At 42.0% G+C, this 17,500-nt stretch overlaps 1 protein-coding gene across 1 annotated transcript in view; it reads right to left on the bottom strand.

The window, feature by feature from the left end:
- Positions 1–17,500, bottom strand: part of LOC124396365 (ephrin type-A receptor 7-like) — a gene marked incomplete at its 5' end in the record, with an annotated part of 79,680 nt that overhangs the window by 5,314 nt on the left and 56,866 nt on the right. The window contains 6 exon segments of the mRNA XM_046865470.1: positions 1,314–1,499; positions 2,188–2,313; positions 2,706–2,761; positions 7,836–7,944; positions 8,676–9,003; positions 10,928–11,052. Of these exon segments, the coding sequence (XP_046721426.1) occupies positions 1,314–1,499; positions 2,188–2,313; positions 2,706–2,761; positions 7,836–7,944; positions 8,676–9,003; positions 10,928–11,052 (930 nt within the window).

Raw genomic sequence — 17,500 nt, 5'->3', positions numbered from 1 at the left:
AATTCATTGTACAAAAAAGATTGAAGAACCAGTAAAACAAATACATTCAGAAAAGATCTCGTCTATGAAGTGAAAATCAGCCTCATGATGTCTTTCAAACAGTTCCTTCTGATAACTCTGGGGTCTCTCCAACACAAAGAACTGCTTCAAAACCAACCAATAACTTTTGGGGAACATCAATTAAATGACCTTAATTAAGAAACCTTCAGCTATAACACACTAAAGTGTATGAAACCATTGATGGTCAGCTACTTGAGCACTTAAGCATAAAAAAACACCAAATGCATCTTGAATCTATTGTGAGTATCCATGATTTATCTACATTGGCCTTGTTTGACCCTTTAAAAGGTACCATATGGTACTCAAGGGGGTTATTCAGTATCCTCAATGATCCTTATCCATCTGAAGAACCCTCAGGGAAGCCAGGTTTCTTTCCTTAAGCTTGTTTAACTTCCATTCATTTCCATAATCATTAAGAAGAATCTCATGCAGGCAAAACCCCCCAGATTATCATCACAGCCTGTATGAGTTTCTCATTTATTTCATCTGATTATGTTTTTACTCTCTAAGAGCATTACCTGCGTGTGTTTGGGATTAATATTTCACTAATCCCCCGGTCCACAATGTGCCGCTCATCTTCTGCTTCTTAACGCAATTTCTGAGGATTTTTGAGAGAAAACCGTAGAGAGAGAAGTCTGACAGTCTCACTCATTTTTCTTTTGACTATATGCACCTTCAAGGGAAATACAGCTGTCCACTTGACTTCCTTTTCTCCAACATGACATCATCATCATCATTATCTAAATTTCCCCTCCCTTGCTGGCTCAGGAGAACATCTGGTTATTGATTAGAGGTTGATCCATAATGGATTTTACCGATACTGACAGCTTCTTTCAATTGTACTACATGCTAATAACTGATTAATTAACCGATAGTTTATAAAATGGATACTGAATAAAAACCAAAAATTATATGATAAATATAAATGATATTAATTAATAATGATATAATGAATAAATAATAAATATAATATAGCGCTCTCCGTGCAGCGCTCAGCCTCAAGCATAAAACCGAGCAGCACGTGGTGTCACTGATTCGCCTCTAGAGGTCGCTCTAATAATGACAGCAGACTGGAGGCCAGAAAAATCTGTATAGATTTTTGCAGATAATTCCAGAAATCAACTATTGGTGCTGGATTATTGGCAACACAGATGAATCAGATGACCTCTAACTACTGAATGACTTTGATCATGAAAATTCAGTTCGCTTCTTCCTCATCACTTCCCTGTCTCTCTCTCTCTCTCTCTCTGTACCTCTGGTGATGACCCCCTCAAGGCGGATGATGTTGGCATGGTCGAACTGCCCCAGGATTCCCGCCTCACACAGGAACGAACACCGCTGTTTCTCCGAGCAGCCGCTCCGCAGAGTCTTGATGGCCACCGGCAGCTCGCGCTTACTGGGCAGCTTCAGATAGCTGCGACACACCTCCCCAAAATCTCCTGAAAGAAAAGGTGACGCAGAACAAACTTATTAACATTACGTTTCGAATATTAAAACACTACAAGGATTTACAAAGGCACAACTTTTAAACATAAACTGGAGCTCTACGCGCATGAAGAGCAAATATGTGTTAAATTAAAATGAATGAATGAATAAATAAATAAATAAATCACCATCATGACTAAAATTCAATGTTAAATCCGATCTATATATATGTAGGGGTGGGGCCAAATCTTTACTCAGTTTCACAACACTCCTTGTGTCAATTAAATCCAAACTATCAACAAGTAAAATCATGAAGAACACATAGCTAGAACAACCCTAATGCTGCTAGCTAGCTAACGCTAGTGATGAATGGATAGTAGTTGTCAAGGTAACAGGTTGAATGCTATTTATTAAATCGGAGACCGGAAATATGACTTTTATGCTTAGGTCATTGGCAGGAGGTGAGAAGGTGTTGTCTAATTTGCATATTTATAAATATTCATAGACTTGTGCATGTGAAGGAAGGTGGAGGTCTACAGATTGTTCTCAGCTGATTTTGTTGGAATATTATTGGTACTTTATCAGGACTGTATTATTTGACATGTGCTTGTGAGGTGTGTGTGTGTGTGTGTGTGTGTGTGTGTGTGTGTGTGTGTGTGTAATGGACGGAGATGAACAGGAGTCAAAGCTGAGATATTATACCCGTGTGAACAATCCTGTCGATTTTGACGCTTGAGTTGTCCAGCTCTTTGGCGAAGGTGTGAACAGCCTGCAGTAGGTCTTCACACGTCTCCGGGTCGATGTACGTCCTCCGGGTTGGGATCTTAACTGGACAGGACACGAGAAAGGAACGACACTGATCAACTCCGAAAGACTACAAATCTGTTGTGAAAGAGTTTCTACTGTAGGTCATATAGAATACTGCCTTCTGTCCATCCTCATGTGAGTGGTGATGTCATCTGTGTGTGTGTGTGTGTGTGTGTGTGTGTGTGTGTGTGTGTGTGTGTGTGTGTGTGTGTGTAGCGAAATAGCAACATTTTGTGTATGTCTATTATTTATGAATTTCCTTCTCTATTAATGTTTCTTTTTCCTTAAACCTGTGGGTGGAGTCAATGCAAAAAATATTTATGTATAAATGAATAATACAGAAGGGCAGGTACTAAATTTATGGGCGTGGCCAATACAGATGTAAACCCACACAATCTTTGATTTATACTCACACTGGAAGTAAAGCTCCTCATCTCCCTCCTGGTTGGCTTTACTGTAACCACACTGTCTGTAAGGGTGAAAAAAACAAAACAAGAACATCATTTTATTGCTTTCTACCTTTCAGGAAATAAATACAAGGCTGAGTTCCAGAACCTCAGAGTGAAGTTGAGTTTGTACGAAGCTAATTGTAGAATCCAGGCTCACAGCTCGACCCACAGCATGGCTTCATTTTTACCCAAAAATGTAATTTTACACGTTAATTAGCTTTGACATTCTGTTTTTTTTTTCTCGACAGAAAACAAACTGCTTTCGAACCAGGGTTTATTTTTCAGATTGTATTAATTTTGTTAATACAATAAATCTTGCAGCACCAGAAGCTGAAAAGCGCCTTCCCCTCCGCAGCAGGAGTGTTTTAGCCTCCTGTAGCTTTCCTCCATCTCGAGAGCTCAGTAAAATGGACTCTGACAAAACCACTGTGGAGGATTTGATGGGCTTCTAACCCACATCTCCACTACAGCGGGAAATAAAAGCCAGCAAATCTCTCGGTACGGAGGGGAAATAAAAGAGAGCGCACGTTGGCCTTTGGATGAAGGAGGCATAAAAAAAAAAGATCGAATGCCTCAGAGATTGAAGAAACGTCTATAAATTGTAGACTTTTTTCTTTCTGGCTTGTGCTACACTGAAGGGGTGTAGTGACTGAGAAATATAAACTAAGAATAAAAAAAGGAAAAATTTTTTTTTGTATATCACAGTCATGTTAGAAAGCTGGGGTCCTGCAATCCTGAAGCACAGATGGTTAAGGGCCTTGTTTAAGGGCCCAACAGCAGCAGCTTGGCGATAACGGGGCTTGAACATCCAGCCTTCTGAATAGTAACTCAGAGCCTTAACCACTGAACTACAACAACCTGAACTGCTTAAATAATCACACTCCCTTAAGAATGCTGTTTCTAGATTTCCCAGAATACAATGCAGCATACCCATGACACCAGAGACTCTGCTCGGCCAGTCATCAATCTAAGAGATGGCGAGCGTGATGCAATGTTTATTAATACTTTAAAATCAGATCTGTGGGCTGATTGGATGCATTAGACGGTGAAAGAGCTGGACAGACGAAAGCAATAAAGCTCCGCCGCATCACTCTAGGTAGAGATGAAGTGAGAGTAAAAAGGCATTTTGAGAAGTAAAGAATCAAGTGTCATTAAAGAGTAAATATTAATATCTACAGTGCTCAGGGTTGAAGTTTTAAATGAGAATCTGATCAAGTCGTCAAACATTTCCAACTGCCAGATCCTGCTGATTCCTTCTACAAGATCTCCTTAACTAACTGCAAAATTTCTCGAGTTTACTGCAGCTCTCTGTCAGCAGCTCCATCTTTTCCACAGATCATTAAGGATGCTGTTTCTCACCTGGTTAATGACCTCCCCTAACCTCCTCCTGCCCAACCATTCTCATCCACCCCTTTTACCAGCTTCCTGTGAGAGCACTTCACAGGAACTACAGTCTGAGGTAAGGTGAACATTTCATTTCACCCGAGAACACATTACAGGTTGGTGAAAGAAAAAGCCTCAGAGACAAAAAAACCACAAAACAAGAGAATGAGTTTTCAGACTTGGCCCGAAATGCAGAACAACTTCTGAACTGAACAAATCTGAACAAAGCTTTTTGAACAAATATACACACGTCTTTGTCTTTTCCATTCCCAATGAGATCCAATCAGGTTCATATTTTGCACAAAAGCATGAGATTAGCTGCAAGTGATAACCAGCAACAGGAACTGATAAGGTTTGGAGACTGTTAATGAGCTCTGAGGTTCTGAGTGTTGCTCATTATCCAGAGGTTGAATCCTGAAGATGCCACAGTCGTCCATAGCTGAGTTTAAGAGAACCAAACTAAACATGTCTGTGTGGGAGGAGTTCTTCTGTCTGATGTCAATCACTGCAGTTTGTGAGCTCATGTATGTAGAAGAGAGCAGATAGCTCTTTCCTCAGAGTGCATTACGCAGCGGCCCTAAAACTTCCACCTTCTCATTAGCTGCTGTAGGATGGAGAAGAAGTGGCTGAAATCAGACTGCATCATATCAAAGACAAATTGTGAAAAATTAAGCTGTAGATCTACAGATGCTTTTTTGGTTCTTATTGGGCTTCATAAAAATTCAGGACTTACTGAAATTACTGAAAACTGGATTAATTGAAAATGCATTTTTTGTGACTGCTGATGCACTAAAAAGACGTTTAAATCACCATTTTGCCAACTTTTTTTTTCTATACGTTTGGCTCAATGCATTTTGAAATACACACTGAATTTTAAACAAATACCCCACGGTGTTGTGAGGAAAATGTTATCGTAAGTGTTCTAATCGTGAGTCCAAATGCTTTAGACAAATAACATTTAACTCTGCAGCCATTTCTGTTTGGACATGCGACACAAATCAAATCAATATGGTTTATACATTTTTATTTTGCAACTTGTGTAAATATTTGTATGTAATTTACATATTTAAAACTAGTATTGGAAATGGCAAATGTAAAGTATATCACTTCATTTCCATTTTCCTTTTACATCAAATTTTACACATGGTAAAGCAAAAATAAAAATGTAAATACAGAAATACATTTCCATTTTGAATATTACATCTTAAATTAAATTATGCTTCTTCTATGCTTCCATAAGATACATCGTACAATCAACACTGAGAGTCTGAAGATACTGCGCTCAAGAGAACTTGGCGTCAGTCACGTCTCAGGCGAGTCCTCGAAAGATTCTTTTATTTTGTTTGCTTTGAGTTCAGAGTTTTATAAACTAGAACAATAGAAGTCAGGAGATATATAATTCCAGGTTGGAAAAAACAGCATTTGAAATGCTCGAGCTGGAAATCTAATTAACTTACAAACCAAATCCTTTTCTCTTATCACAAGTGACAGAACAGAGCGTTTCAAATTCAGACAGGATCACACTCGGGCTTAAGAGATCCAGAAGAGATTTTTTTCTTCTTGCCATCAAAGTTTAACACACACACACACACACACACACACACACACACACACACACACACACACACACACACACACACACATCTATCTTCACATTTATCATACCGTCGATAGTCAACACACACTTAGCACCATGCCTCAGAGACACAAAAAGCAATAGACGAGACTGGCACATATTCCACTGTGCTCCTGTATGATCCAGACAGCACGAGTCAAACCCTGAGAACCCCGGATCTACAAACAGCTGTGAACACCAGAGCGCAGAGCTGTCACGCTATCAGCGTCTGGTCTCGCTCTGCACGTAAATGAGTGTAAAAACCAGGGGATCTGTTTACATTAGAGACGGAGGAATGAAGCAAGGCGAGATGTGTGGCAAACACACACAGACACACACACTCAAAGCAGAAACAACAATGCTACATCAAAAGAAAAACAAATGTGTGCTTTGTATCTGTGTATAAATGTGACAGAAAAAAGAGCTAAACACTGTGATGATGTTAAAATGACCTTCATGCCAACATTTCAGCTCAATGAGCTTTTAACACGACTTTTAGCCATTCAGGAAAACAATTCCACTTTCTCCTAATGGGTTTATTGCCAATTCTTCAGTAAACATATAATTACATCAATACGCATAAATTAAATAGGTGAATTTTGTTCTATAATTACATTCTTTGAGACAATACCCATAGTTAAAAGTGCTATAGAAATAAACTAGAATTAAATATTACTTTATTATTAATATTTTTTACATAATCTAATGCTAAAATCTGATTTTAGAACATATAAATTGTCACATACTAATCAATCAAATGTGTATCGTTTGCATATTTAAATCGATTCTTTTCAAACAAAAAAGAAAATAAATGGTTGTACTGGTGTTTACCTGATATATAACATTATATATGCTTTACAATTAAGAAATGTGAGGATATTGAAAGATTTATTCATTCATTCAAAATAATTTATAAATAAATTAATTAATTAACTAAATATTTATATTTATTTAAATATATAAATGTTTCATTTACTTATTTTAATGTATTTCAAAAAGATACTGCACTGATTTGGACTCTCCTACGTTTTAATGACTTATAAATAAGAAATGTGTGTGTGTGCGTGTGTGTGTGTGTGTGTGTGTGTGTGTGTGTGTGTGTGTGTGTGTGTGTCAGTCAGACAGGCCTCTCTGTCTTCGTACAGCTCATATTATTTGTGGAATTGGACACGCCTGAGCGCCAGCATCTAAATTTTCTATAATTGAGGTATGAGGCGTGTTCTCTCGGTGTGTTCTCTTTTCACGTGTTCTCCCGGCGTGTTCTTCGTGCGTGTGCTCGATGCTGTGTCACGCGTGATGTATGTTCCCGACTCTAATAAGCTCCTCACACACGCATCATACATCACCGGGCAGCCTTTTAAACCCAAGCTCGATAAATCCAAATTTATAAATATGACATTTGAGTGTAAAGTGTGTGGAAGGTGTGTAGATGAATACAGAGTTTGTGTATGTGTGTATGTGTGTGTATGTGTGTGTGTGGACTGACAATAGAGAAGCCTTCAGTGCGTATGGTGCAGAGGAGGAATGAATGAAAGCCATTTCACGCTGCCTCCATCTAATCCATTCTCATCACGCTGATTAATGCAGAGCTGCTGCAAGTCCTGCTGTATAGAGATCGCTCATTTTATGACACCTTTGTGTGCGCGTGTGTGTGTGTGTGTGTGTGTGTGTGTGCCAGGAAAAATTCAGGATTCATGTTAAAAAAAAAATCTGTGTGTGATTAGAGGACTGTTGCAACGTATGTGTATTTGCAGGCGCATTGTAGATGTTACAGGTGTGATGTAGCTGTTGTTACAGGTGTGATGTAGCTGTTGTTACAGGTGTGATGTAGCTGTTGTTACAGGTGTGATGTAGCTGTTGTTACAGGTGTGATGTAGCTGTTGTTACAGGTGTGATGTAGCTGTTGTAGGTGTGATGTAGCTGTTGTTACAGGTGTGATGTAGCTGTTGTAGGTGTGATGTAGCTGTTACAGGAAAATTGTTCTGGGTATGTTGTAGTTGTTACGATTGGGTTGTTACGGGTGTGATGTAGCTGTTACAGGTGCGTTGTTCTGGGTGTGTTATGTTACAAGTGTGTAGTTACAGGTATGTTGTTACCTCCTCCAGATGAGGAGTCCTACACCAAGAGACAGCAGCAAAATAAGAGCAGCTACTGACACCACCACCAAGATCACCACCGGACTCTGCTCACTGGATGCCAAGGCCACTGCATACACACACACAAAAACACACACACACACATACACACAGATAGAGAGAGAGAGCAGGAAAGAGAGAGAAGGGGAGGTCGTGGTTAGTATGCAGTGCAGCAGTAGCCATTTAGCCCTGTGTAAAAGCAGTAGAGCCTGACAGATGCTCTCACACACACACAAACACACACTCACACTGATGCATTTTAATGGCCTCTTCGTGTGTGTGCGTGCGTGTGTGTGTGTATAAACATGCTAATATTTGAGCTGACGTTTGTGCATTTGTATTTGTGTGTGTTTTAGTTTGCCATTGTGTGTGTATATGTAACAATAAAAATAGATTGTGTGTGTGTGTGTGTGTTTTACATCTACATGAACAACAGCACAAATATGAAGTTGTGTTTGGAGTGTATGCAGTGTTTGGTTTCTGCATATCAATTTGTGTGTGTGTGTGTGTGTGTGTGTGTATTTGTCAGAAAGTAATGAAGTAAAAAAACTTTGTTACTGTACTTAAGTAGATTTTTCTGGTATCAGTTTTTTACTTTACTTATTATTTTTCTGACAACTTTTTACTTTCACTCATAACATTCTTACACAAATATCTGTACTTTTACTTCTTATATTTTCAGACTCGTTACTTTAGTTTAAATCTGTTTGGTGATATAATTGTGTGTTGTGTGTTTATTAAAGTGCATATTAGAGTGTGCAGTGTGTGTGTGTGTGTGTGTGTGTGTGTGTGCGCTCTCACACTCTCCGAGTGTCTGCAGCTCCAGCGGTGAGCTGAAAGCCCCGTAATCCAGAGGAGGTGGTGACGGAGGAGGAACTGCAGGAACAGAGGCTGATAATGATGATGATGATGATGATGATGATGATGATGATGATAAAGAGGGTGAAGAGGATGAGAGGAGTGATGATGATGAGGAGGAGGATGAAGAGGGGGCAGAGTATAGAGACGAAGGGGCGGGGCTGGAGCAGGTGCGAATGAGGAAGACGTAGGTGGTGCCGGGTTTCAGGTTGTTCACACTGATTTTCGTGGATGAGGTTTTAACTGTGGAGTAACTCTGATCTTTCTGCTCCTACACGTACACACACACACACACACACACACACACACACACACACACATTATACTGTATGACATCACCACAATAGTTTTTACGTAACATTTAAATGAGTATTAAACAAGTTTGGGAAAATCGCAGATAGAAATAAATAATACAGAAACACATTGCAGATGTGTGTATTAAACGATGCAACTCCACAAATAGAGAAATACAGAAATGTTTGGTGTGATGATGCAGGATGATCAGGCTGTCAGGCGTCAAGAATAATGTTGTAATAAATTTTGATTCTTGTGGAAAAATGGCTGTACATGTCCACATGGAGTGTGTTAGTGTTTCCGACTTTATTAAAATGTAATATTGATATTTACCCGCCTCAAGATGCTACACACTCCGTAATAACCTCAGCGACAACTTCCACACAACAACCCTGAAAAATGCAGGCAATAAATCTGGTCTTTTCCCCCGTGTGTGTGTGTGTGTGTGTACGCTTATTTAATTTGTCTAAATTCAAAACACACTTCCTGCTTTTTCAGGCATTAAATTATGCAAATCAAATCGAATTAGACAACAATATTACTGAACAGAGCAGAGTTTAGCGCCCTCTGCTGCCAACAACCACAATGAAAGTGTTTAATGAGGTTTTCAGGAACTCGAGCTGCATCAACAACGCTTGGGGAACACTTTCGTGTTGTCCACGTTCTGAATCTCATGTGTAATCCGTCCAATGGAAAGCGCGGCGTCACCGGTGGGGTGACATCACGACCAGGACGCTATAAAAGCACATGGAGTGAAGCCAGCACTAGCTTCTGTTTGTTCATGAAGCGCTTTATGTGTGTTTGTTTCAATGGCAAGTTTTAGGAGTCCAAAACCAATCTATAAAATGAAGGCTAGCAAGAAAACGATTCACACTTTCTGGCTATGTGTAGCTTGCCTGGGAGTGGAGCATAATAAGTCGGGTCTCGAGGGAGCCGTCTGTGCAGATTGTTCGGTTCTGGCGCCGCTCTCGCTGAGACTGAGCGACGTTCAAGTTCCTGGGCTAAGCTTTTCTCGGCCCACCTCTTCAGTCCTAACACCTTTTTTTAGTCTAACATCGTCGGACTGAAAGAGTCGCTGGTCAGCTAACTCTCCCCGGGTGGTTTAACGTCCCTGAAAACCCAGACACTCCAGCCCACCAAGACCCTTACACCTCAGCAGTTGTTGCAGGCCTATCAGGCTGACCTGCTGCAAGAGATAGATGTGTATGGAATCCCGGGCGGCCAAAAGGCCCAAGAGCTCCGCTGAACGGCGACACTTAACAGGCCGCTGTAGGCATTAGCCACCCTGGAGAGACCTGGACCTGGAGATTCTCACTGGAGAGACACCTATGGCTCACACTGTCGAATCTCTCGGACAGGGATAGAGCTGCTCAATACGGTCATCGGGAGGTTCCAGGAGGCCAAGAAGGGGAATGAGATGCTGCGTCTCCAGGCCACACTGCTGGCATCCCCTGCAGTGCTTCCTTCTCCTTTCAGAAGCTAGGGTGGGCTTCACGCCATGTGCTTTTACAAATTCCTGGTCGTGACGCTTTCCATTGGAGAGATTACATACGTGATTCAGCGTGTAGACAACGCGGAAACGTTCCGAAATCGTTAACGCAGCTTCTTGTTCCCTGAGGGAACCTGGAGAGGTTCCTCCCCTCTATAATTAGCCCTGCTCACATTTAATTGGAGGTGTGTATTAATAATTGTATAAGCTCTCTTTTGGAACTGTATGTGAGAGAAACCCTAATTTAGAGGTACTTAAATTAACCTTTTGCTTAAACTGTGGAATCTCTCCTATTTAGTCCCACCCACTTAATCATGAGGAACAAGAATGAGGACAGAATCTGCATCTAGGAATCACATCTTCGCCCCATTTTTATGGCTCTTGACGTTTTGAAGGAGATGTGGGTTTGTACCTTCTCGTAGTATTTAATCTCATATTCTGTTCTGCTGCTGTTGGGGTTGGCTGACTCTCTCCACGCCAGAGTCACGCTGCGCTGGTCGATCTTCTCCACTCGCAACTCACTCACCTGAGAGGAGGCTGCAAAGAGACAAAGAGAGAAAGAGAAATAACTAAACCAATCAAATATCATAGCTCCATTTGTTTTTGGCTTTCCACAAGTTTGGTAGATGGAGCTTTGATGGACACTTTTTACAGACAGTAAAGGTTATTATTTCCTTCTGTGGTCATGTAAGTGTGTGTACGAAAGAAAAAAAAAACTAGAATATGATCTAAGTTCATGAGCGGTTAATAACGCACCAAATGTTCTGATACTTTCTCACACTTGTAACTCAAACTATATTAAGGGAAGTCAAAGATTCAATGCTTCGTTAGAAGGAATCTGATTCAATCTCACAGTTGAATCTTTGTAGAGGTGTTATGAAATGAGGATAATTCTATTTTAATGTAATACACGGGGGTCTCAATGTCTGCTTTTACACAGAACTACCGTTTTTTTCCAATATTTTAATATATAGCGTATTACAATAATGCCGTAAAAAAAAATGTGAAAAGAAAAAATACCTCAATTTCATAATCTCATGTTTCTGCCCACAGAAGGAATTCTGGTGTAAAATGTATTTAAAATATATAAATCATAAAATACATGGGGCGATTGAAGATTAGTGGTTAAGGCATTAGACCTTGGATCAGAAAGTCCCAGCTGAACCAAAGCCCCTAAGCCCACAGCTGCTCAGTTATACGAGTGAGTCGCATTAAAAAAGCAGCTGTTGAAGCAGTGTGTATTTACAAATACATGTGAAATACACAACACACACTCCTCCTGTCTCTGTTCCTTATCTATAGCCACGACTCGAGCATCTGCAGGTCGAGTTCTGTCTCAGGAAGCCGATAATGACATCACAGTAACTCGGCTGTAATTGCAGTAATCTGTCTTTACTTGTACTTTGTAATTAAGCCGTAAGAATTTGACGTGACGCCATTGTCTAAATCTCTCCATGAATAATTCATCACTCTCTTTGTTCTGAAACTTCGAAACATCAAATAGACAAGTGAGAGAGAAAAAAATCTCAGAGAAAAAGGAGACGACACGAGAGGAGATGAGATGAGACGAGAGCGTCTCTGCCTTCGCTTTGATCATCCTCCAGATATACAGCTTTATTAGGGCAAGTCAAATAAGTTAGGAGTGTGTGTGTGTGTGTGTGTGCGTGCGTGCGTGCGTGCGTAAAGTTCCAACAAGCTGCTCTGAGTTAGTCAAGAGAGAGAGAGAGAGAGAGAGAGAGAGAGACAGACAGACAGACAGACAGAAAGAGAGAGAGACAGACAGACAGACAAAGAGAAAAACAAGAAACAGACAGCATGAGAGAGAGAGAGAGAGAGAGAGAAGCGCTGGTGATGTTTCAGTGCTGATGGAGATGTAAAACCTCAGTGGGAGATTTTGAGTGACAGCCATCAAGCGCAGTGCCTTGCTAATCATCTCTTAATCAGAGCAGCAGGAGAGGAGGGCTTCTACACCCACATACAAACACACACACACACGCACACACACGCACACACACACACACACACTCACGCACACACACACTTTGATCAATCAGCAGTGCAGTAGATAAAAACAAGTCACATTTCAGAGAGGAAGAAGATGAAGATGATGCTGAAATCCCATCCGGGGACTAATGTAAATCGACTAGACTTTAGTACTAAAACCCAGACTAGGGACAGTCTAGATAGAGCTACAGGCTGACTGAAGACAGAATAGACTTGGAGATCAGTGGGATTAGATTGGGGGTTATAACAGACCTGAGGAATAGTGGAACAGCTGCATTAGAAACAGGAAAGTAGCGGTCAGGAATTAACTAGTCTTAAATGAGAAAAAGAACTGGACTAGACTAGGAGAGTAATAGATTAGATTAGATTAGATGTTGGACAAGACTAGGAGACATGACTGAGAGACAGCCAACTAGTAACCATAGCTAACAATGGTGGTGGTGGTGATCATATCATAATGGTGGTGGTGGTATGAAATAACAAGGAAAACTCCAATCTGAATGAAGACTCTGGTCCTGAATCCCGCTGACTAATAAGTGAATAAGTTCCTAAGTTAATAATATAAAGCTATTTGCATGGCAGGACAGAGGGCGTGTCCCGATTTCCATATTCATGCTCGCTTTTCCTCGTCGTCTTTGTGTTGATTCTCGTTTGCTCAGTGTTGAATAATGCATGCATCGCTGTGGGCTGCGACTCAGCCGTCTGCTATAACTCAATCTGACAAAAAGCTCCTCCAGACAAATGCAAACACAGGTAACACACACACACGCACACACACACACACACACACACACACACACACACACACACACACACACACATTCTGATGGTCTGACCCTGACTGAACGAGGGGCCACAGGAGGTGGGATGGAATTGAACTGTTGGTGAGTGGAGCTCCATTTTCCTCACACTGCAGGCGGAATGTTAAAGTGCTCAGGACCAGACTGCAGTATTATTCTGACCCTGAGAGAGTCTCTCTCTCTCTCTCTCTCTCTCTCTCTCTCACACACACACACACACACACACAGAATGCATATTTAACCACAGGTTCTCAGGGCTATCGATATAATGAATCTTCAAAGCCTCGGCTCTGGACTGGAGGTCAGCTCTGGATTGTGGTTGCAGGAGGTACAGTGGAGGTTCAGTTTTGGAGACTGAGAACCTGTAGACGTGTCCGCTGTAAGGAGGACAAATACACTGGAATACATACATACACATCTCTGCACTGAATAGAAATAGACTAGAACACAGGATTAGACTTGGAACTGGACTATACTAGGGGTGAGACTAGAGTAGGGAACAGACTAGACTACAAAACTAGATTACAGGAAGTGACCAGATTAGTGGACTAGATTAGGAGACAGAACTACATTGTGGGAAAAGAATACATTTGGGGTTAGTGAATAGATTAGATCAGATAAGAAGTGACAAGGATAGTTAGGGGGCAGGACAGGATTAGGGGAATTGACTAAATTAGCAGACTAAATTAAGGGACAAGATTAGATTTGTGGCAGTAACTACATTGGTGCATCAGATTCATTGACAATATTAGATTAATGGACTAGAAGAGGGGACAGGACTAGATTAGGAGACAAGATTAGATTGAGGACAGGACTAGATTATGGGAAGTGACTAGATTCACGCACTAGACTAGGGGACAGGACTAGATTAATAGACTAAATTAGGAGTTGTGATTGGAAATAGGAAGAGAATAGATGAGTTAACTAGGTTAGAAAGATGATAATAGACCATTCTAGGAGTCAGATTAGAGCAGGGAATGGGATTAGACTGAATAATAAACTAAACGGTGGAACAGAACTAGATAAGAAGACAAAGCAGACTGTGGATGAACTAGACCAATGTATAGATTAGACTTGGGTATGGAATAGACTAGAAGACAGATTAGGAGTTGTGACTAGACTGTAGGAGGAACTAGATTAAGAGACAGAGATTAGAAAATGTACTTAAGGGAGGGAACTAGACTAGAGGAGAAGATTAGACAAGAGGATGAGTCTAAAATAGGGAATACAATTAGACTAAAGAACAGAACTAGACTAATGAACAGACTAGAAGACAGACAGGATGAATTATTTTCTCTTTTACCTTTGCGTCATATTGTGTGTGTGTGTGTGTGTGTGTGTGTGTGTGTGTGTGTGTGTGTGTGTGTGTGTGTGTGTGTGTGTGTGTTTGTGTGTGTGCATATGAATGAGAAAATAAAAGGCTGCAGTCTGGCACTGGGTCTGTATCTGGCAGCGCACACTCGGCCTGCTTTAATCTGCGTGTATCAGGCAGCCCGATGGGGGTGCGCTATCTGGCAGGAAGTTCCATCTACACGCTGCTTAATCTGCGCTATCAGGCTTTCAATAACACACACACACACACACACACACACACACACACACACACACAACCTGGCAAACAGGCCTCACACTCAGGAGAATAAAATAAATAAAGAAAAAGAAATAAACATACAAATGGGGCACATTACCCAGAATGCTCGGCAGCTGGCTGAGCTGATACACAAGCCATTATCATTTATATCATCACTTTTATGATCAGATGAAGGAATAGAGAAGAGGAGAGCAGCGATACACAACATGGGACACCAATCCATTTCCATTTCAGTGTGTGGGATTATATTATACACACACTGATGCGCATACGCGCACACACACACACACACACACACACACACACACACACACACACACTGATGCGCGCACACACACACAACGTACTGATGGATAAACACACAAAAACACCCTAATGCACAAATATGCAGAGACTGACAAACACACACACACACGCACAAACAAACACATTAATGCACAAACACATTGATGGTGGTGGGTCTCATCAGCAAGATCGACGAGTCAGCATACAGAGAGGAGGTACAGCAGATAACAGCCTGGTGTAGAGCAACAACCCGTCTCTGAATGGTGACAAAATCCGAAGAGATAATTGTGGACTTCAGGAGAGCACAGAGCGGCCATTCTCCACTGATCATCGATGGATCCTCCGTGAAGATCGTCAAGAGCACCAAATTCCTTGGTGTTCATCTGGCGGAGAACTTTACCTGGTCACTCAACACCAACTCTATCACCAAGAAAGCCCAGCAGCTTTCTTCCTTCTCTTCCTACTTCCTAAGAAGGCTGAGGAAAGGTCATCTCCCTCCCCCATCCTGACCACATTCTTCAGAGGGACCATTGAGAGCTTCCTGAGCAGCTGCATCACTGCCTGGTTTGGAAACTGGTCTCGGATCGCATTATGGACATTTACACAACATGCTGCAACCGCAAAGCCAACAGCATTGTGGACGACCTCACACACCCCTCACACATACCCTTCAAACACACCCCTCACACCCCCCCTCACATACACCCTTCAAACACACCCCTCACACCCCCTCACACACACCCTTCAAACATACCCTCACACACCTTCAAATACACCCCTCACACTCACACCTTCAAACACACACTTCACACACACCATTCAAACACACCCTCACACACCCTTCAAACACACCCTCACACACACCCTTCAAACATACCCTCACACACCTTCAAACACACACTTCACACTCACACCTTCAAACACACACTTCACACACACCTTCAAATACACCCTCAAACACACACCTTTCAAAAACACCCTTCACACACCATTCAAACACACCCTTCAAACACACCCTTCAAACACACCTTCAAATACACCCCTCACACACACACACCTTCAAACACACCCTCACACACACCCTTCAAACACACCCTCACACACCCTTCAAACAAACCCCTCACACACCCTTCAAACACACCCTCACACAGCCTTCAAATACACCCCTCACACACACCATTCAAAACACCCTCACCATTCAAAACACCCCTCACACACCATTCAAAACACCCCTCACACACACCATTCACACACCCTTCAAATACACCCCTCACACACACCATTCAAACACACCCTCACACACCATTCAAACACACCCTCACACACCATTTAAACACACCCTCACACACACCATTCAAACACACCCTCACACACACCATTCAAACACACCCTCACACACCATTCAAAACACCCCTCACACACCATTCAAACACACCCTCACACACCATTCAAACACACCCTCACACACACCTTCAAACACACCCTCACAAACCCTTCAAACACACCCTCAGACACACCCCTCACACACACCCTTCAAACACACCCACCCTTCAAATACACCCCTCACACACCCCTCACACACACACCCTTTAAACACACCCTCACATGCCCTTCAAACACACCCTCACAAACCCTTCAAACACACCCTTCACACACCCTTCAAACACACCTTCACACACCCTTCACACACACCCTTCAAACACACCCTCACACCCTTCAAACACCCCTCACACACCATTCAAACACACCCTCACACACACCTTCAAACACACCCTCACAAACCCTTCAAACACACCCTCAGACACACCCCTCACACACACCCTTCAAACACACCCACCCTTCAAATACACCCCTCACACACCCCTCACACACACACCCTTTAAACACACCCTCACATGCCCTTCAAACACACCCTCACAAACCCTTCAAACACACCCTTCACACACCCTTCAAACACACCTTCACACACCCTTCACACACACCCTTCAAACACACCCTCACACCCTTCAAACACCCCTCACACACCCTTCAAACACACCCTCACACACCCCTCACACACACACCTTCAAACACACCCTTCACACACACACCCTTCAAATACACCCCTCACACACACACCCTTCAAATACACCCCTCACACACACCATTCAAACACACCCTTCAAACACACCCTTCACACACACCTTCAAATACACCCCTCACACACACACACCTTCAAACACACCCTCACACACCCTTCAAACACACCCTCACACGCCTTCAAACATACCCCTCACACACACCCTTCAAACACACCCTCACACAC

This window comes from Silurus meridionalis, chromosome 14 (genome assembly GCF_014805685.1).
Source record: "Silurus meridionalis isolate SWU-2019-XX chromosome 14, ASM1480568v1, whole genome shotgun sequence".
Classification (NCBI taxonomy): domain Eukaryota; kingdom Metazoa; phylum Chordata; class Actinopteri; order Siluriformes; family Siluridae; genus Silurus; species Silurus meridionalis.
This window is presented reverse-complemented; position numbering and strand designations above follow the sequence as displayed.